General features: G+C 34.8%; 8 protein-coding genes and 2 pseudogenes across 10 annotated transcripts, besides 1 other annotated feature; 7 read left to right on the top strand and 3 right to left on the bottom strand.

Moving 5' to 3' along the window:
- Window positions 1-20,178: part of a mobile genetic element that runs on past the window's edge.
- On the top strand, window positions 2,797-2,952 carry TVAGG3_0878470 (uncharacterized protein; the record flags this gene model as incomplete). The annotated part of the gene is made up of 1 exon (XM_051250330.1): window positions 2,797-2,952. One exon carries the CDS (start codon window positions 2,797-2,799, stop codon window positions 2,950-2,952), a length of 156 nt encoding a protein of 51 aa, XP_051085805.1.
- TVAGG3_0878460 (uncharacterized protein) lies at window positions 3,589-4,308 on the top strand (the record flags this gene model as incomplete). Its single annotated transcript, XM_051250329.1, has 1 exon — window positions 3,589-4,308. One exon carries the CDS (start codon window positions 3,589-3,591, stop codon window positions 4,306-4,308), a length of 720 nt encoding a protein of 239 aa, XP_051085804.1.
- Window positions 4,379-5,237, top strand: TVAGG3_0878450 (annotated as a pseudogene). Its single transcript has one exon. A coding segment is annotated over exon 1 (859 nt).
- TVAGG3_0878440 (uncharacterized protein) lies at window positions 5,655-6,317 on the top strand (the record flags this gene model as incomplete). The annotated part of the gene is made up of 1 exon (XM_051250328.1): window positions 5,655-6,317. One exon carries the CDS (start codon window positions 5,655-5,657, stop codon window positions 6,315-6,317), a length of 663 nt encoding a protein of 220 aa, XP_051085803.1.
- On the top strand, window positions 6,562-7,476 carry TVAGG3_0878430 (organellar and viral DNA polymerase type B; the record flags this gene model as incomplete). Its single annotated transcript, XM_051250327.1, has 1 exon — window positions 6,562-7,476. The coding sequence occupies one exon, from the start codon at window positions 6,562-6,564 to the stop codon at window positions 7,474-7,476; it is 915 nt and encodes a 304-aa protein (XP_051085802.1).
- On the top strand, window positions 8,887-9,342 carry TVAGG3_0878420 (uncharacterized protein; the record flags this gene model as incomplete). The annotated part of the gene is made up of 1 exon (XM_051250326.1): window positions 8,887-9,342. One exon carries the CDS (start codon window positions 8,887-8,889, stop codon window positions 9,340-9,342), a length of 456 nt encoding a protein of 151 aa, XP_051085801.1.
- TVAGG3_0878410 (uncharacterized protein) lies at window positions 10,810-11,265 on the top strand (the record flags this gene model as incomplete). Its single annotated transcript, XM_001286247.2, has 1 exon — window positions 10,810-11,265. The coding sequence occupies one exon, from the start codon at window positions 10,810-10,812 to the stop codon at window positions 11,263-11,265; it is 456 nt and encodes a 151-aa protein (XP_001286248.2).
- On the bottom strand, window positions 11,282-11,701 carry TVAGG3_0878400 (protein of unknown function, DUF4108 family; the record flags this gene model as incomplete). The annotated part of the gene is made up of 1 exon (XM_001285156.2): window positions 11,282-11,701. One exon carries the CDS (start codon window positions 11,699-11,701, stop codon window positions 11,282-11,284), a length of 420 nt encoding a protein of 139 aa, XP_001285157.2.
- Window positions 12,377-13,048, bottom strand: TVAGG3_0878390 (uncharacterized protein; the record flags this gene model as incomplete). The annotated part of the gene is made up of 1 exon (XM_051250325.1): window positions 12,377-13,048. The coding sequence occupies one exon, from the start codon at window positions 13,046-13,048 to the stop codon at window positions 12,377-12,379; it is 672 nt and encodes a 223-aa protein (XP_051085800.1).
- TVAGG3_0878380 lies at window positions 16,746-18,721 on the bottom strand (annotated as a pseudogene). Its single transcript has one exon. A coding segment is annotated over exon 1 (1,976 nt).
- Window positions 20,179-21,173: the final 995 nt, after the last annotated feature.

Raw genomic sequence — 21,173 nt, 5'->3', positions numbered from 1 at the left:
CTTTTGACCGACATTCGTAAAAAGTTCATCTAATGGTTTAGTTGTAGCAACTCTAGAATTTTCTTTTTCTATTGAAAGCATATTTTATCTAGAATAAAAATGTCGAAAGAAACAGCGTCTATGAGAGAAATACAACACAACCGACAACTCATTGTACAAGCTCTAAATAAGAACACAACAAACTTTTCAAACTATTCTAAGATATCTGAGTCATTGAAAGAAGGAAACTTAAAACTGACATTAAACCCATTGACAGACGAGTTTCTGTTTCAAGACAGTAAGAACCATACTGTTTGTATAAATCCAACAAAAAGAACTTTAAACGAGAAACCTATAGATGAACTTCTTTTGAAAGCAGATATTGACAACAAAGCTGACAAAGAGTATGTAGATGCAACAAGAGACTATATTCTCGCATGGACAGATAGAACATACCCACAAAAACATCATACACATAACATCTATGACGTAGATGAACTACCAGCAATGTTAGATGACAAAGCAGATAAAACATATGTTGACAATAAAATGTCAAGTGAAGTGACAAGAGCTGACAAAGAATATTCTAAAAAGACTCATACACATACCATATCTGATATTACAAACTTACAAGAAACCTTAAACAGGAAAAGTGACGTTGGACATACACACGATTTCTTCGCAACTGTTGGTATAGAAAATATTGAAGGAACGGTTGAAGAAACTGGTGGGGATGTATTAAATTGGAAACCTCCTAACTTTCCACAAGGTTTAACATCGGAAGAAGACATAACAACGATGAGATACATTAGATGTAGAAATGTCTATGTCATGGAGGATGAAAACAAAGTTAAATTCACTGCTCAAGATTTATATGATAAAAAAGCTGACAAAACATATGTTAACGATGAGTTAGATAAAAAAGCTGACAAAACATATGTTAACGATGAGTTAGATAAGAAAGCTGACAAAACAGAGCTTCAAACGTTAAAGACAGAAATACTTCAAACAGTATATCCTATAGGTTCTATTTATACGTCAATGAACTCTACCAGACCAGAAGTTACTTGGTTTTGGAACTTGGACTCAAATAGTCGACAGGTTTTTGTATTGTGCAAACTCTTCAAAGGAAACAGGTGGAAGTAAAACGATTTCAGGTGAAAATTTACCTGCACACAGTCACTACGTAGATTTAAGTACATCTCAAGCAGGTTGGCATAAGCATAATTTTGGGATTGGCACGCTTGAAAAAGGTAAAGGATATGATGTTAAAGACGACGTTCAGTTTGCTATAAATTGTTACTGGAGTGACACTCAGGGAGATGGAAACCATACACATCGCGTTTACAGGATATACACAAACAACGGGACAAAGTAAAGACTACATGCCACCTTACATGACAGTTTACGCATGGTATAGAATTGCTTAGTCGTCATTTTCAACTTCTTTAGCATATTCGTCAGGAGTTGTCTTATATTTGTTAGGAACTGTCTTTGAAAGTATACCACCTTGAACTTTGACAAGTTTGAAACGAGGTCTGACAATAGTAGTTTTATCTTCTGCTTGCAGTGTACATTTTGCCATGTTTGCCTAAAACTTCATAATATTCTCTTGTATACTTTCTTCTATTTTTACGAACACGAATGTGAGTACCTGTCGAGTTCCCATTGTTGTCATAGTCAATAGTATTTTCATATGGGTCGCGTTTAGGTATTTCTATTTTTACTTTGTCACCTTTCTTAAGTTTGAAGCCTGGCATTCTTTCTTGTTTGTCTCTTTTGACTAAACTATTAAATATATAGTCTTTCTCTAAGTCAGGGTTGTTTTTCATTTCTTCGGGGGAGTGGTTTCCCAAACCTTTTTGTTTACGGCTATTGTAAATATTTAAAACTTGTCTCATCTTTGCCATGGAGAAGTGTCTATACTTGTCGTCATATGACATTTCATCTACCTCACCACCTTGTGGTTGGTTTAAGTCTCTTAAGATTTTTATACAACTGTCAATGACACCAAGAGCAGAATGGTTTTGGTCGACAATGAAATATTGGTTTACATTTTTTGAACGCAGATAGTTTTTAATATCGTCTGATTTGAAAGAACTTTCACAGTCAGATGTCAGTTTTGTTGGATGGTATTTGTCAACGAATATTGTCAAAGCAGTTTTCACATCTAAAATATTTTTGGACTGTAATGGTATGGCTTCACAGTATCTTGTGTTTTGACCGACAAATATTAGCCAGTATGGTGGTCCATCTTCTCTATACCTCGGAATGTTTTCCAAGATATCCATAAACCAAGCATTTGGTGTTGAACTAAAGATTTTTACCATGAGTGCTTTCTTTGGTTGCCTTAGAAACATACGGGTCCTTGTTTGAATTCGTCATTTTACCCTGTAAGAAATGGGTTTATTTTGGCGCATTAGCAGGAGTATCCAGATTTTTGCCCGCAGTGGGAACAATAGCCAGAGGTGTATTTGGAGTTGGAAGGAAGATTTGAGTACATTAGGTATACTTAAAGAGAAAGCACAACCTATTATACAAACTGTACAGAAAGGTTGGGATGTAGCACGAGATGCAACAAATCTTATTCAAATCCTGAACAAGAGGAAAAGTTCAAGGATGGATGGACAATGTAGGAAGAGAAGCAGGAAACTACTATAACAAAGCAAATGACTACTATAACCAAGCAGGACACTATATGGACCAAGGTGAAAGATTCTTTAACAGAGGATATAACCATGCACAACAGTGGGTAAACAACAACCAACCGCAACCGCCTCAAACTTGGGGAATGTAAAATTTTTTTACTGAGATGAAATGAACAATACAGCATTGAGACAAATGGGTTCAAGATGGATTTGTCGGCTTCCAGTAGTTAAACCACCACGTGTTTGTCAAGTTCTTCCTATACCTCAAGAAGTTTTAGACCGACTTAAAAAACCTCAACAACCAGTTGAAAACAAACCAAACTAAAATTTTTACTGAGATGAAATGACCGAAAGAAGTTGAAACGGTAGATTTTGACACCACAAACAAAAAGTTCAGAACCATTGTCAAAACCTGTCAAAGAACTTACAGATGAAGAGAAAAATTCAATAATAGAAAGTGGCCAGGTTGGAAATACAAACCCTAACTATAAAGTCACTTTTCATAGAAATGGAACGGCTAGTATCTCAAAAAAGAAACAGACTCTCACAAATAAAATATTGAAGTCTGAAGGAGCTTTCGAGACAACAGATGGAAAAGTTTACTTCACTGACCAACAGTTCATTATAGAACATCTCATTGACTTAGAGTCGAAATATTCTAAACTTTACAACAAACACAAAAAGTTGAAAGGAAAACAAAAACAGATGGCATATGATATTTATGAAGATGTTAACGACACAACCATACCTGCAAGTGAAGTAAAGTCAGGTGAACCGAAAAGTGACGAAAGACCGATAGAAGAAGGGGAGCCAAAAACTGAAGATAAACCAAAACCAAAGTTTAGTTTCCAAACTAAACCAAGTCAACCTTCATTAGCTGGTATGGGTTGGCGTCAAAGACTTATGGCAGCGGGAGGTTATGTAAAGTAAAGAAAAAATATATTTTTTTATTTTTATAAAAATGCCTCCGTATAGAATGGATAGAAAATCTGCTAGAATAAAAGCAGAGTTAGAAAGATATGGTTGGAAAGTTTCGAAGAAGTTTAAATATAGGAAGGGAAGACCCATAAAAGTCTATGACAAATTGTCTGGTCTTCGCTACGAAATGGACTTGGAAACAGCACGCACAAATTATCCAAACAGACTAGAGAGGTTAGAAGAAGAACGTCTTATGGACATGCCTTTCAATGTTACTGAGCCACAAGTTGAAGGACACGACGGCTTTGCCAGATTCTACTGGAAACATGACGAACAATTGCATCCTTTGAGAAGGAAAAAAGGTAGTGCAGAGGATGGTCATGCTCCCATGGAAAGAACAAGATATGCATATGAGAAGTATCGTGAAGTTAGAAGTCAAATTACATCTGGTCGAACCTTTACAGTAAACTTTGACGAAGGAAAGAACAAAGAAGGCTTCATGGGAGTACTTGCTGCCATACAAGACGGAAATAAGAAAGGATACAATCTCAGACTAACCGTAACAGATTTGGACGGTCACATTTACTATGCGCATGGCAATGTCACAACAGCCGCACAACTTCTTGACGCTTTCAAGACTACAAAGAGAGAACAAATGTTTGACTCCGACTCAGACATTTTGAATGCAATTGAAGGAATTGCAAGTGTCAAGTTCGAATGGTACCAACCTAACCCTCAAGCAGTCAGACAACTTGTTTGTTAGATGAGAAATATGAAATGGCATACTTTTTTAAAACATTTTTTTTAAAACAGTATATTTTTACATATATTAAATGTTTCAGGTTGAAAAACAAAGAACAAAAGTAGCAGATACAAAACCGTTAGACTATATCTTTACAAACGCTGGTAGGACTATATCAGATGAAGAAATTTCATCCGGCTCCTACCGCTTTGACTTTCCAATTCGTTGGCTTCAAAGTCCTTCAGATGCAAAGGCAATAGGATTTAGAAGAGTTTTGTTTTCAAAAAGAACTAACGCGTTTATGTTTGCGGTATATTTTCATGGTCAGTATAGAGGTCTGATGGTCTACTACAAATTTGATGAAATGAGAATCTTTACAGTTCGTTCAGACGAAAATCTTGAAAAAACTCTAAATGACTTTCAAACTCAAATAAACAAATACTACTGGGAATTTCAAGAAAAATACGATTCTTTACTAAATGGAACATACTATCTGAAACTAGAATATGACAAGATGAACTCCACAGTTTCATTTCAAAAGGATTGAAAATAACCCTCCAAGAGATACACAGTTTTTATTTTGGCAAGTAGACAAACGTTCTTGGGCACAATTTCTTCGGTTACTAAACCAGAACGAACCATTACCACCTGACGGTCCGTTCTGGTTTATACGCCCACCAACAGATTTGACAGTTTATAGAAACGTGTTTGACCCTCAAAATGTCATGTGTCATGCAAGTTTCAGTTCAAGCAACAATAGTTTTCTTTGTATTGGTAAGGACTTTTATGACTTTGCTTCTAAATTCTACGAACCACCTAGTAACAGTTTCTCTGACTTTCAAGTCTGGTTCACAACAAACGGTGTGCAGCATATTGTTCCATTGTACTACGACTTTTATCTCGAATTGTCTTTCATATATAACTACGGAGAAGTGCTGAAAAAGTATTGAAAAATATATTTTGGTTGAAAAAATACGGTGGAGCCAAAAGTGGCTCGACCTCAAAACAAGCATTTTGTGAAGAATATACCAACCCGCGGAAAACAGCGGGTTGCTTTTTATACAAAATTCAACAGGTAAATTTTCATGAATTTCCTTAAGACAGAAAAAAATATATTTTAGGTGTCACCAGGTCACTCGGTCAACTAACATCTTTTTGAAAATGGTGACAACATGACATTTTGACAACAACACAGGAAATAGATTTCATCGTAAATGTTTTGTCAAACTTCATCGTCAATGTTTGTTGAGACTTCATCGTATATGTTTTGTTGAGATTTTTATCGTTGTGGTCCGACGGTTAAGCCACAAACGAATGTCCGACGTCCCACCAAAAAATATTTTTTTATTTTTATTGTAAGAACAGAAATGTCAGTCGAAGCAAAAACGTTCACGAACAAATCTAATGGCGAAACATTCACAAAAGGCACTTACAACGGTATTGAAGTCTTACGTAGAGACAAGGATGGTTATATAAATGCAACAAAGATGTGTCAGCAGTTTAGGAAAGACTTTAGAAGGTTGTTGGAAAATAAGTCCTGGGAAGAGTATTTTAAGGCATTTTGTGAAGAATATACCACCCCGCGGAATTCCGCGGGTTGCTTTTTATACAATGTTAATGCAGGAATTCCGGATGAAATCAAACAGGTTAGAGGAATGTATGTAGACCCAAGACTCGTAAACTATATTGCAATGTGGGCTTCTCCAAAATATTGTATAGCAGTTGGAAAAATTCTGGACTCCATAGACAAGAAAGTTCATGAGAAGTTAGATGAAGAAGAACTTGAAGATACAGTAGAGAATGCAAAACCTTTGTTTGAAGAAGAAGTTAGAAAAATGCATGAAAAACAAATAGAACATGAACGTGAGATATGTTCTGGTTATAGAGATTCTCCATACGAACTAGACCAATGGGAACAAGAAGATTTAAAGAGAGAATTTAGAGAATATGAACTCGCTAAGATAGCATTTGAAGCTGCAGAAGAGAGGTTAAAAGTTTGGGGTCGTTTTGTACAAAAATATTGTGAGTAAATGAACCATTTTTTTCGACAAAAATATAATTTAGGGTAGAAGGTTAGATCTAACCTGTCTTCTACCCTCTTTTCTACCCTCTTGAATTTTCATGATTTCATCGTAAATGTTTTGTCATGAATTTCATCGTAAATGTTTTGTCATGAATTTCATCGTAAATGTTTTCTAACCTCATGAATTTCCTTAAGATAGAAATAAAGTTGGTTTTTTTAAAAAAATATTTTTTTATTTTTATTGTAAGAACATGTTAGCAACAACAGCACCAAACTCGTTAGTCATGAACCCAACTTCAATGTTAGTAGAGATGAAAAGCTTCATTCCTTCTTCATATACTTTCGAAACAAAAATCCAGAAGATAAAGCAAGAACTTTTAACAAGTACTTTGGACTGTTGTGCGAAAGATGAAACAAATGAACAGTATCTTTATGACATGCAGGACCTCATCGACCATTTACCTAAACTTCCTGAAATACAACAACAAAAGCTCACTATTCCAGAATTCGATGAAATAGAAGTGAAACCAACCGACTCAGTTGAAATAAAGAAGTTCATACGAAAGGTTAACTATGAGTTTCTTGGATTTCATTGCAACCATAAAGTCATGGACAAAGATTGCGATATGGTATATAAGAACATCTCTGACATATACAAATCTGGGGAGTTTAAGACCTACGACAACTTTGTTTCGTTAGTTGCTGAATGTGTATGGCAGATAAGAGATAAAGATAGAAGAGGTAAGATATGGAATGAACAGATAAAACCCGCAACTTTTGAGTTAAAGAGAGCAATTGACGCCTTAGTCATACTAGCAGGTAAGGTTTCAGAATATAACGCAAAAATGAACCCGCAATGTTCTAAATGTAAGGCAGCAATTAGGAAATATAACTACTCCGTCAAAGAGATAGAACGTATGCGAAACGACTATGCTGACTTAAAGAGGGAGGCAGAGAAACCAGCAGAAGATAAAATGGACATGTTGACATTTCTAAACAAAAACTATCCAACAGCTGACGATTTCCTTCTATCTGACGTCAAGAAGAAATATAAAGAAACTTTCGGCATTGTTAAAACATTCGATATCCTTCGTGAAGAAATCGAAGCTACGAAACTGTTTAGAGTCTCACGAATTCACAATGTTTACCATGTAAAACGCTTATAAAATAACTGGGGTAGAAAAGAGGGTAGAAGACAGGTTAGATCTAACCTTCTACCCTAAAATATATTTTTATTGAAAAATGACCAAATTTCATTATATAACTGTATTTTTTTGACGAAGAGAACTTTTGCACTTCGTAAAAAAACTCTATGAAATCATATCTTTTATACAAAATTCAAGAGGGTAGAAAAGAGGTTAGAAAACAGGTTAGATCTAACCATCTACCCTAAAATATATTTTTGCTGAAAAAAATGACCAAATTTCATGAATTTCCTTAAGATAGAAAATAAAAGCTAGTTTTTTTAAAATATTTTTTTTTATTTTGTATGTAAGAACAGGAAATGTCAAACACTGAGTTTGAAACAGTTAGAAAGATAGACAATGACACCAAAATGGTTAGAATTGGTGATTTAAACGTAAGATACTCAAAGAAATACAACAAATATTCTTTGTCAGACATTATATCTCCATCTGGAAAGAAAACAAACGACTGGGTTAAAATTGCTTCAACTCAGAAAATTTTGACAAGAAATCCTGAGCTTATGATATCGGTAAGATTTCATGGAACTACAGCATATCTTATAGACAAAAGTCTTATACCAGTAGTTTTGTTCTGGTTAGACCCAGTTGTTGGATATAATTTCATAACATATGGTTCATTCGATACGGAACGTTGCAGTGAAGGCTTACTTTACATCGTTCAGAAACCGAAGGACTTCAATACAAAGAGATATAAGATAGGAAGAACATTTAATATAACTAAAAGATATGACTCTACAGTCAATAGAGTTAAGGTTGTGTTTGTTAACGATATGAGAGCTGCAGAAACAGAACTGCTTGAAAAGTTTGAGAAAATGTATGGTGCTCCCACGAAAGGTAAAGAAACGTTTGAAGTAGATGAGATCGACAAAGCTATAAAATTATTTGACGAAGTTGCTGAAAAATACATGTAAAGCGTTTATTTTTGGTCTTTTATACAAGATAGAAAATAACGCTAATTTTATTTTTTTTTATTTTTTTATCCGGAATATAAAGACAGATATGTCAACAACAGAGAACACAACAACTGCTATCGTTCATGAAGCCATAGATGAAGAATACGAGTACATACAGTATAACAAACAGTTACGTCTCATTCGTTCGGTCAAAGATGACATGTACCAAATGCAAAGTATTTTGAATGCTCTTCGTTCTACAAAGCAAGCATACCATTGGTTTGAAAACCAACAGACAAAAGAACTTTTAGAAGAATTTCCTCATATGTTTGCTACCCTCGGAAAACCGAGGGTAGAGATTCCGTACGAAAATCGCAAGAATTTGGCTCCTGGTTTGAGAGGTTGGTATGTACATAGACTTCTTGTAAATGCTGTTGCAATGTGGGCGTCACCTCGCTATGCTTGTTATATTTTCATGATGTTAGATGAAATTCATAGACAAGAACGTGAAGAGATGGAAAAGAAACTTCAAGCAAAAGATGAAGTCATTGAAGCAAAAGACAAAAACATACAGAAAAGAATACCACGTTCGGTACCAAAAGGAAAGGAAAAGAACTATAAGTATATGATTTATACTGAAGAGATGGAAAATGAAGAAGATAAAGATATGGTTATGTTGCATTTAGTCAGAAGAAACAACAAAAGCTTTTACGACCTTGCTAAGATTTACAAATCTGACAGAAATTGGTTCTATCGCGAAAACTTACCGATTTCAATGACCCCAAATGAAGATGTGAAACAAATAGTTCAAGATACGTTACCTCAAACACACTATGATATGAAAGGTTGTACAATTCTTACCTTCAAAGAAGATTTGCCATTGTTAAAGGAAAAAATAACAGAGTATTTTGACAACTTCAAACAAGTAGGGTAGATGAACCATTTATTTTTTACGCTTGACACCAAAGATGGCTCAGGTAGCTCTATAAAGTAAATTGCCTCGTCAAATCCTTCTGGCATTCCGAGTCCTTCCTTCCGACATTCCAAGTTCTTCCATCCGACATTCCAAGTCCTTCCATCCGACATTCCAAGTCCTTCCTTCCAACATTCCGAGTCCTTCCTTCCAACAAGAAAAAAATTTCCCGACAACTGGAAAAAATTTTCCTGACAACTGGAAAAAAATTTCCTGTTGTTCGTCCGTAAACCATTCAAATTTTCGAAAATTGAGAACTTTTTGGTCGAACTTCAGAAAAAGTTTTTCCTTCCGACAGAAAAAGTTTTTCCTTCCGACATTCCGAGTTTTTCCTTCCGACATTCCGAGTCCTTCCTTCCGACATTCCGAGTCCTTCCTTCCGACATTCCGAGTCCTTCCTTCCGACAGGACACAAACGAATGTCCCACGTACCACCAACCGAGTCCATTCCAAAGCCAGAAGAACCGACAGCCCCAGCACCACAACAGACTTACTAAGACTAAACACTTACATTTTTCAAGCTTGACTTTTTACAATTTGAACTTTGTTCGCGTAGATGTGAATTCTGAAAGAAGTATGAGGGTCTTGTATGACTTTGTACTTCTCCCATAGTTCATGTCTGTCAAACTTACCTGCCATGGACTCTTTCATAAGTTCCATGAAATCGTCTTCGGACAATCCGGGGAAAAGTACAATGTCAGTCAGTATTCTCTTTACATCTTTACTTAAACTCTTTGCTGTCTGTACACAAATGACAACTGAAATGTTAAAGTGTCTGAGCTTCTTAAGAATTCGACACATGTCTTGTTCTCTATTCTTTAACAAAGGATGAGAGGCGAAATCATCTAAGATAAGAAGACATCTGTGAGGGTAAGTCTTCCAATCGTAAGATTGCAATTTCTTCGAAATGTATTCTATCTCTTTCTGTTTGTTTCTGAAGTGTTTCTTCTCTAATATTCTCTGCATTTCCTCATTTGGGTCTTTAAACTTAGAATTGACATACTCATTTATAGCATTGTACTTCAAAACTCTTCTTTGGTACTTCTTTATCCAATCCAACAACTCAGAGTCTTTTATACATACTAACTTAGACTTTTTTATAATATCTTTGAACGAATTTACGGTTTGATCGAATTGACCAGAAGTACTACAAATGACTACTAACTCATAGAATGGGTTCTTCTCATCTAGTTCTTGTTGTTGTGCAGCCATTTTAAGATAAGTGAAAGTCTTACCCGACCCAGGTGGTGCGATTAGACCTGTTATACCATTCTGAGCAAATAGGAACTTGTCATGTATAGGTTTTATCTGAGCATTTTCTAACTTTCTCTTGTTCTTATTTAAAACATTCTCAAATTTTTTGTCAATGTCAGCAAACTTTTTTTCTAACATATTTTTAGAAAAATTAAAAATTTTATCTTTTAGAAAATGTCTAGCGATTTCGCTATCTATATTCGAGACAAACTTTTCGACAGCAAAACATCTGTAGACCATAAAATCTTACATAGTGTAAACAAGAAAGGGGAATTTGTTCTAAAGTTCTGTTTCTGGGAATATGACAAGAACCATAAAACATTAGGCAGAGAAGTCTTTAAGTTTGTCAATGACAGACTTGTTGACAGAGATGACGCCTCTTGGAGAGATGAAGTCCAACAAAAGTTCTTAGAATGCAAAGAAGACACATGCGCTGTTCTTGAAGATGAAATAGAAAACAGAATAGAAGAGCTATTAAAGGACAAAGACCTTTTACAAAAATATGGTTCTGAGAAGTTTGACATAACTCCACCAGAAAAGAAGAAGAAGAGAGAGAAGAAAGAAAAGAAAGTAGAAGAAGAGAAGAAAGAGCCAGAGCCAGAGCCAGAGAAAAAGAAATTTGACATGTAAAAATAAAATTTTATTTTTAGAACATTTCTGGGTCAATGTCAATGTTCTCTTCCTCTTTAGGAGCAAACACTGGCTTAGACTCTAAAATCTTTTTACCCAATTTACCTTGAACTTCAACTATCTTAGACTCATAATATTCATAGTCGTCTGCTTTCTTTGGTTCATAAGGTATAACAAGTTTGTATGCTTTGCCTTCTTTAAGGTTTGAGAACCTTCTGTCAAAATTTTCTTTGACTGTCAACATACCGTCAATGTATAAGTCTTCAAAAGTTGCACCACTTTTTCTAACAACAGCAAACTTAACGGGTTCGATGTTCCAAACTTTGTCAAATGTAGACTTTTCAAAATGGTAGAAGTAAACATTCAAATAAGCGAATGGGTCTAACTTATCTTTGACTTCTGTCATGTACTTGTTTACTGAAATATATTTCGTCATCTTTTCTATCGGATAAAAAAAATATTTTTTTATAAAAAACGTTTTAAAATGGTATGCCATATAGCTTCTTGAATTTGTTAAGACGTATTTGAACGCGTTTTCCATCTGTATCTCTAGCGTTTACATAAGCATAGCCTTCCTTAGTAAAATATACTTGTAATTTTCTATAGTTTACGCCGGTATAAAAGTAGAAAGAGTCTTGTTCTTCGCTATAGTAGTAAAACTCAAACGTATGCTTACCATAGTCTGTAATTTCAATTGCTTCATCTTCTAGTTCGTCGACAAATTCGAATACTATATCTCCAAATTTGCCTTTGTTCTTATTGTTTTCAGAACGAGTAACCCAACGCAAGTTTTCAAGTCTATTGTCATTTCTTATATGGTTTATATGGTCTACAAAAGGTAAATTGTTAGGATTCGGTATAAAATGAGTTGCAATGACAATATGTTTAAAATAGTTTTTTCCACTCATCTTCATCCTAGCATATCCGTTATTTTGCTCCCATTCGCTTAAAACTCTTTTTGTCTTTTTGTTTCTGACTTCAAATGACTCACAACAGTGAATTTCATATTTCTCATCTAACAAACAAGTTTCCCAACGGTCTTCTCCAACAAACTCAGCGTACATTTCAAATAAAATAAAAAAATATATTTTTTTTATTCTTGAGCTATTTTTTATTCTTGACTTTGTTGTTGCATTTGTTCCATTTGTTGCATTTGTTGTTGAAGTTGTTCTTGTAGTACAATACTTTCACCAGTTGCATCTTCCAATTCGAAACTTTCTGCCGTCATTGACAAATACATAGGACATAAAAGTTTTACAGGAACAAAGTTTGCGTCAACTAATGTCAACGTTATACTTGCCAAAGTGTTTGAGTTCACTAAGGTTGAAAATTCTGCATTCGAATGAACAATAGGCAAACCAGCAGAGAAAGTGTTGTTTATACGCATAAGTATCTTTTGGTCATAGTAGTTTCTGTCGACATTCGAATAGCACTTTGAACCTAAGTTTGAAACAATATATAAAATAGGTGTGCTTAATGTCAATGGAATAGACAAACCTTGTATGACACCTTTTCCTGTTATAGGAAACTGTTGGTAGTAAAAACCAGATATAAGTTTTGTATTATAGCTCATATCGTTTATACTAAACTCAGTCGGACATCCAAACATAATGAAACCTGCTCTAGTTGCAGCACATGTTACATCCGTCCTTAAAGTATTAAATAAGTCAACAAAACCTGTTGGTGGTATATCTGAGTAAGTATCTTCAAAGAAGTATTTTTTACCATTCACAACAACAAAGTCTTCTGGTGTCAAAAGAGCAAAACAGGCTTTAGTCGTCATCGTGTTTAAGGTCAGTTTACAATATCGTCCTTGAGGACTTTGTAAGTTTGTTGTTATAGAATTATATGACTCAGGGTTTTTAGTCGTAATAGTATAAACCACTATGTCTTCTGCCATTTTTACTTAGCAAGTAAATTTTAATGAAATGTTGTGGTCGTCAAATATTTTTATGACGTCTGGGAAACTATATTTTAAGTTCAAGGTTTCACCTCCTTTCATAACGTATATCTTGTCAATGACATTATATGAAACACCACAGCAAGCAATGTCAGGTTCTATTTCTTTGATGTTTATATCGTCTGCCTCTGTCAAAAGTTTCAATAGTTCTTTCAAAACTTCATTAGGTGCAATGACATATGAGTTCACTTTTACAGGGTTGTGTTCGACCAAGTTTAACATTATACCCAAAGCCTGACAAATCTTCTCCTGAGTTTTAAGTTTGTCTTTAAGTTGTTGGTAGTCATTTCGAATATCTGCAACAGAACTTAAGTCTCTGCTAACTTCAGGGTATGTTGGTTGTTCTTTTACAGGAACTATTGTTATACCATCTTCGTCTTCGTATGGTTTCCCCACTTCAACATCTCTTTCTTTGACATTGACAACAACACTTTGACTGTTTGTTTGAGTTGGTGAATTTAACTTCACATCTGCCATCGCCATTAAACCTTTTGAAACACTTACGCTTCTATTTTTCGGAAATGACATTTTACTTAGAATAAAAAGATGGACGTATTCGAGTATCTCTTCGAATTGAAGCAAAACAAAGTTTACACACACAAACAATACAAGTTCATTGACAGAATAGTTCTTTATACAAACAATGGTAAATGTTATAGAATAGCAGTCTTTGCTGAACCAAAATATTTTCATAAAGCAAAGAAAGTTGGTATAACTGAAATGGTGAAAGTTCTTGAAGCAGACAAAAATATAACAACAAAACTGACCGATATTTCTAAAGGAAAGTTTATCTTACAATTTTATGTCAAAACTGGCGTACTGTCAATATTTGACGGAGAGAAGTCAGTTCAAGAACAACTTACTGACCTGCTGCCAAAATCTGCTCGATGGAAGCTGTCGTTATGCCAATCTGAGGAGCCCCAGCAGGTTTCATCGAACGAATTTTCAAAAGAGCATCTTCCGTGAAAAGTGCTATTGGTTTTGTAAACTTCTTTGCTTTCAATTCATTTGGACCGTCTCTGTCACCAGTATATTGTATTTGAACTGTACCAACAGTTGAAATACCACCCATAAAGTCTTCTGAGTCAGCAAATGGAATGCCAAGCCAAAAGTTTGAACGGTCTCCATTTGTATATTGAGTTTTTTGACTCCTGTATGGGTCCATACTTTCACATATGGCATAATAGAACTTTGCATTTCAGGGTTAATGGTTGTTGTGAAGTTGTTGTTAAAGTTCATAGCATCTAATGTCAAGTTGTATGACCTCATATCCTCAACTGTAGAATATTCTTCTCTTGGATAGTATTTGCCATCTATGTTTATATGGTATTTAATACCAGGGTTGTAGAAGCAAGAATAGTCATTTATAGTTCGTCTGAACAGTACAAACATAGTATCTGCATGTTTCATTGCAGTTGTTAAAGCAATATCTGTTCTTGCACCTGGGTCAGCACTTTGGTTTCCAACTTCACCTGCAAAGTCTTTGACAGATATTTGGTGTATAGGGAACATAAGTGGAACTGCAATATATTTGGCAGCTAAAGCATTTGAAATATCTGGGTCCAACATATAGACTGCAAGTCTGCTTTCTATTCTCTTGCATTCAAACTTTTCGCATGTGAACTTAACTGGGTCCCAAGCATCTCCAGCAGCATTGAAATAATAGTTTACTTCAGTGTTGAGGTTTGAGAAACCAAAGTCTAAGTCAACTTTGTCTTTGCAAAATTCGGCGAATGACGTTTGATTTGCTCCCTTTACGTCTGTAAGAGTGAATGGGTCTTGTGTTGGTGCAATGACTAAGTTATTTTTGCTTGGAGTAAGTTCGATAGAAATTTTTCCTGCCCAGTTTGGCAAGTATCTTAAAAACCTGAAGATGAGGAAAGATGACAAAGGAACTCTAAGTTTCAATTTTACTTTGGTTACTGCTGCTGCAGTTTGTCCAGAAAGGTTAACATAAACTCCTGGAACGTTAGGGTCAAGTCTTCTTATTTTCTCAATGGTGGCATACTGGTCTGTTTGTTCTCTAGCTTGTGGTTGTACTGAGTTTCTCAAAGCGAACCATTCATAGTTTGCCCATGTTACTGTTTGAACTAAGTCAGAGTTAGAATATATCTTATATCCCATGAAAACTTCTGGAGCATATTGGTATCCGACATAGAAAATTCCATTGCAACCTTTCTTGTCAGACAACTTGGCAGAAGGTTTTATTTCAATGTCTTGTTCCACGTATAAGAAAGAGTTGTCAATAGAAATTATATGAAACCTGTCGCATGCAATATCTACTGTTGTTGAAGAACCTTCTCCAAACTCACCTACGTTTCCATAAGAAACAGCAGTTGTATATTCGTAAGTTCCAGGAACTATTTCTGACCTTCTAATGGCATTGTCGCATTCGTTATACCATTCGGAAACATTTCCATTCATAGCATCCAAAACTGTTGGCGTTATATTCTGAGCGGCGTACATTTCATATGAGTAAAAATATAGAATAGTTGGATTTATATGTCATAATAGAACCCACGTGGACCAAGCTTTACTTTCTTCCTGACTGAGTTTTTAACTCTTCTTTTTCCTTCATTGCCCTCTGCTTGAAGTTGTTGCATCTTTGCATTATGTTCATCTAGTATGTTGCAAATTTCCCATGTCCTTTTTGCCTTTTGGCTCTGGTCGCCCATCTCAGGTAACCTATATCCTAGAAAGAGTTTGTCATAGTTTGTATTTGAGTCTTCGCGTATTGTTTGCATGACTCTTTCCTGAGTTTCCGGTTCAAGCTCTTCAAACAGAGCTTGTCCATATGGAATAAGCTCGTTTCCAAATATATGTTTTTGTAGCCATTCTGGTTTTCTTTCCATGTTACCAACTATATCTTTTGTGAATGGAAAAGCTTTTACCCAATGTTTCAGTCTTGCGTCATTTATTTCTGTAGTTGGTTTTATTTTGTCAAGGAACATGTTTTTCAATACTAACATTTCATTTGGTACTGTCCATTTGAGTTTTCTTAAATATTCATCCCTTCTCGGTTCATTGTCTGCAAAGTAAGTTTTTATGACATTTTGTAAACTTTCGTTTGCAAGGTCATGTACAATAGGTTCTCTTCCTTCTCTATCCCTAACTTTCTTTCTAAACTCTTCACCAAATATACCATCTTTATGGTTCTGTGTAGTTCTTTGAGATAAATGTTCTAGAACGTCAGGTGTTATATTTCCATCAGCCATGTTCATTTCATACTGGTCCAAAATATCTGCATCTTTCATATCTTTCAATGGCATTAAAGCCGCGCTGAAAATACCAGCTATATCTCGTTCACCATTGACTTCCATTGCGTCTACAACTTCTTGGAATTGTGGTTGTAAGTTTATGAACCACCTATCCGGATTAGCTTTATGACCCCATCTCATTGTAGTTCCATCGTCTGCAGAAACAAAAGTAGGTTTGTTTCCATCTTGGTTAGGTTCTGAATGAACTTTAAACAATGTTTCATTTCTATATGTTTTCTTGAAATTTAACCTTTTATTTTCACCGAGTTCATCCAAAGATTGAACGTTAAATGCTCGTAAGTAAAAAGGGTTGTTGTATTTGCGTACATTTTCTTTCAGTACTTCCATTCTATGCTGAATATTTTCATCTGGTGTTGGAGTCTTTTGTATGTCGGCAAACATTTTTCGATATTCTTCTACCATGTCAGCCGAATTTTTCTTAGACTCTTGGAAAGATTCCATATTCACCTCATACTCTTGTTGAGGGTCAAGATTTTTCGGCTGTTCCAAATCTTCATCTAGTTCTGTGAAGTTAGTTTCCAAAGGAGGGACTTGTTCGTTTCCTTCAGGCTCTTCTAGCTGTTGTTGCTGAACTATTTCTTCCATGTCTGGTTGTATCTGAACTTCTTCCTGTGGAGTTTCTTGTACCTCATCTGCTGGCATTTCATATATTCCGAGACCGTTTTCAACAATTTCCCTATCTACGTCATCCGCATTCATAAGCTTTTGTTCTTTCGTTCCGTCTCTATTTTTTACGCGTTTCATGACGAAAGTTGAATTGTCATTTAGCTCTGACATCAAATATCTCGGAGTAAATTCATCCATGTCATTTGGATGATATGCTATTAAATCATATCCCTTAGCGAGCTTGTATTTTCCAGGTTTGAGATTATATCCGTTTTGGTGCTGAGCCATAAAGCTAAATAGGTTCGGGTCAGTATTTCCATCCTTGAACTTTCTAATAGCTTCTTTATATCTGTCACTAAAGTCAACAGTATCTGGGAAACCACACTCTTCTTTAAGCATTTTTAAGAATTCTTGGTTTCCTTGTTCTCTACTTCTTTTATGTCCTTGCTCTGTTTGTGGTTGTTGTTGTGCAGGGTTTTGAACTGTTGGTTGTGCTGGATTTTGAACTGTTGGTTGTTGTGTTGGTTGTTGTTGTTGTTGTTGTTGTGCTGGTTGTTGTGCATGCCTGTGTCTGTGTCCATGTGACGATGTAAATGTTCTAGGTAGTCCTGGTGCAGGTGCTTCTCTTGGAGGGTTTGGTGGTATATAAGTTCCACCAGCTGGCACATATGTTCCATCTGCAGCGTAATGTCCTACCTGACTTTTCGTTTTTAAGAAAGCATTTACTAGGTCTGTTTTGGTCTGTTGTAACTCTTTTTCTTGACTTTTCACAACAGTTGCTCTAACGGCGTCATAGGCACTTTGAACTGCCTGTCTCGTTGCTGCATCTGTTATTTTCGTCATATTTTGTGCTACTTCTTTTAACTCTTTGTCGAAACCTTCAGACTTCAGTTTCTTTCCAGATGAGAAGTCGTTCACTTGTTTCACCTTACTATGAAGAGCTTCGAAAGCGTTCTTAAAGTCAGCATTTGTTAAAGCTTCATTTGAACTGTCTTCATCCGCTTGTATTTTTGTCCTTATTGACCCTATAAGCTGGGCTGCTTTAGCGTTGGCTTGGGCATCTAACCAGTCATTGTTAGCTTTTATATATTCTGAGCTTTTCATTGCCTTTTGCATGGCTGCGTCGTTATTTTTACTTTCTTGTGCTAAGTTTTCATACTGTACGGTTTGGTTTTGCAACTGTAAAAGTTTTTCTGCCTTTACAGTTGCTTCAACTTCTTTTTTATACTCATCGCTATCCATATATGTCTTCAGGGCTTTTTGTTTTATTTCTTCATCTTTCAGTATTTTATATTGAGTAGTATGGTTTTTCAAATTTATGACATCTTGTTCCATTTTTGCTACTTCTGTTGCTTTTTCTGACACTTTTTTCGCATATTCCTCTGTACTTAGTTCTTTCAGTTGTTCTTCTTTCTTCTTTTTCTCTACGTTTAACTCATTGAGTTTCTTTGTGTGTCTGTCATATTCTAGTTTCTTTTCGTTTTCACTTATTTTTCTGTATGTCTATGTTTGACTTTTTGACATCTGTTATTTGATTTTTGAGTGAACTCAAATTCATTTGACTTTGAGGGTTATAGGCTGTTCCGTCTGCAGCTCCACCATAGCCTGCCATTTTCGCTAAAAGTGCCGCTCTTAAACCTCCACTCTGTGCACCAACAACTCGGTTTAAAAGCATAGGATTGCTTGACATTTGTTGCAACATAGTGGGGTCATTCAGCATTTGTTGTTGCAACTGTTGTTGTGGTGTCAGTTTTACTTTGGATGTTTCAATGCTCTCTTCCTCTTACGTATATTCTTACGTAGCTTACGTGGCATTTTAAGTGAAGTTAAAAAGCGGCTTTTGACAGATGTTTATATGACACTTTCTACCCTCTTGAATTTTCATGAACTTTCTTGTCAATTTTTTGTTGAGACTTCTTCGTAAAGACTTTGTAAAGACTTTCTCATGAACTTTCTTGTCAATTTCTTGTCAATGTTTTGTAAAGTTCTTCATCGTAAAGACTTTGTAAATGACCCAAAAATATATTTTAGGGTAGAAGGTTAGATATAACCTGTTTTCTAACCTCATTTCTACCCTCTTGAATTTTCATGAATTTCTTCGTAAATGTTTTGTCAAGACTTCTTCGTAAAGACTTTCTCATGAACTTTCTTGTCTATGTTTTGTAAAGTTCTTCATCGTAAAGACTTTGTAAAGACTTCTTCGTCTAATTTCTCATGAACTTTCTTGTCTATGTTTTGTAAAGTTCTTCATCGTAAAGACTTTGTTGAGAAAGTTCATGAAAATTCAAGAGGGTAGAAATGAGGTTAGAAAACAGGTTATATCTAACCTTCTACCCTAAAATATATTTTTGCCTGATTTACACTCATTGACGATGAAGTTTTGTAATGTTCTTCATCGTAAAGACTTTGTCAAGAACTTTCTTGTCTATGTTTTGTAAAGACTTCTTCGTAAAGACTTTCTCATGAACTTTGTCAAGAACTTTCTTGTCTATGTTTTGTAAAGACTTCTTCGTAAAGACTTTCTTGTCTATGTTTTGTAAAGACTTTGTAAAGACTTTGTCAAGAACTTTCTTGTCTATGTTTTGTAAAGACTTCTTCGTAAAGACTTTGTAAAGACTTTCTCATGAACTTTCTTGTCTATGTTTTGTAAAGACTTTGTAAAGACTTTGTTGAGAGTTCATCGTAAAGACTTTGTAAAGTTCTTCTTCGTAAAGACTTTGTAAAGACTTCTTCGTAAAGACTTTGTAAAGACTTTGTCAAGAACTTTCTTGTCTATGTTTTGTAAAGACTTCTTCGTAAAGACTTTGTAAAGACTTTCTCATGAACTTTCTTGTCTATGTTTTGTAAAGACTTTGTAAAGACTTTGTTGAGAGTTCATCGTAAAGACTTTGTAAAGTTCTTCTTCGTAAAGACTTTGTTGAGAGTTCCTCATGAACTTTCTTGTCTATGTTTTGTAAAGTTCTTCTTCGTAAAGACTTTCATTTTATACTAAACATCTTCAGGGCTAGAAGGCACGAAGTGCCTGGAAGCCCCACTTCCCTTTTTTTTTTTTTTTTTTTTTTTTTTTTTTTTTTTTTTTTTTTTTTTTTTCTTTTCCAGCCATTTGTGAAGTACCGAAAATTAACCATAAAAATCATAATTTGAATGATGCTGGAGCTAATGTTGACGTAATTACAAGAAGAGTTATTGGAATTTTGTGTGATATAAATGAAAGAAAAGCAACATATAACAAAGCAGCATGAATATTTTAAATATTTTGTTAACACATCTCTAGAGGTATCTAAATAAAATCCCATCGGAATCAAAAATTTGGGGACGAACTTTAAATTGAATGGTCAATTTAAAGCAAGTATTCAATTTTTTGGTCAATTTAAAGCAATGAATGAGAAAAACTTTGAGCTTAGGGCTAATGAAGGTTTTTACAACGTAGATAGATAGATAAATGTATATGTCATCATTCCTATGAGTATGGTGGATTTCTATAAAAAGTGAGTGCAATATCACATTGCATTTCGAAACATGAGAGAAATAAGCATATATATACGTTATTACATATATATCTATATGCTATTCTATATTATTACAATGTTAAAATAAGAAAAGCTCTAAGAGTCTCATTTGAAATATAATCTATGTTATTTTTATATAACAATTATCAATGAGAATGTAAATTATATTTGATTAGACGATAAATGATGAATAGACTTAATTATTTATGATTAGACATGTGTGAATAGAAAAATTTGTTAACATTTATGAAGATAATGTGTTTTGATTGAGATTACATTTGTGCTTAGTGAAATATTGCTATTTGATTGCATTTATATGTGTAAATTAGGAAAACTCGCACTTTTTCACTTGAATGTGATTCATTGAATTTCAATTCAAGAAAGGAGTTTACAAATGCAGAGTATTATTCCTTTACCCTGCATTTGTAAACTCCTTTCTCGAATAGCTTGCACTTTTTCACTTGAATGTGATTCATTGAATTTCAATTCAAGAAAGGAGTTTACAAATGCAGAGTATTATTCCTTTACCCTGCATTTGTAAACTCCTTTCTCGAA

Source organism: Trichomonas vaginalis, chromosome VI (genome assembly GCF_026262505.1).
Source record: "Trichomonas vaginalis G3 chromosome VI, whole genome shotgun sequence".
Taxonomy (NCBI): Eukaryota; Parabasalia; order Trichomonadida; family Trichomonadidae; genus Trichomonas; species Trichomonas vaginalis.
Note: the sequence above shows the minus strand (reverse complement) of the source record. Positions and strands in the feature narration are given on the sequence as shown.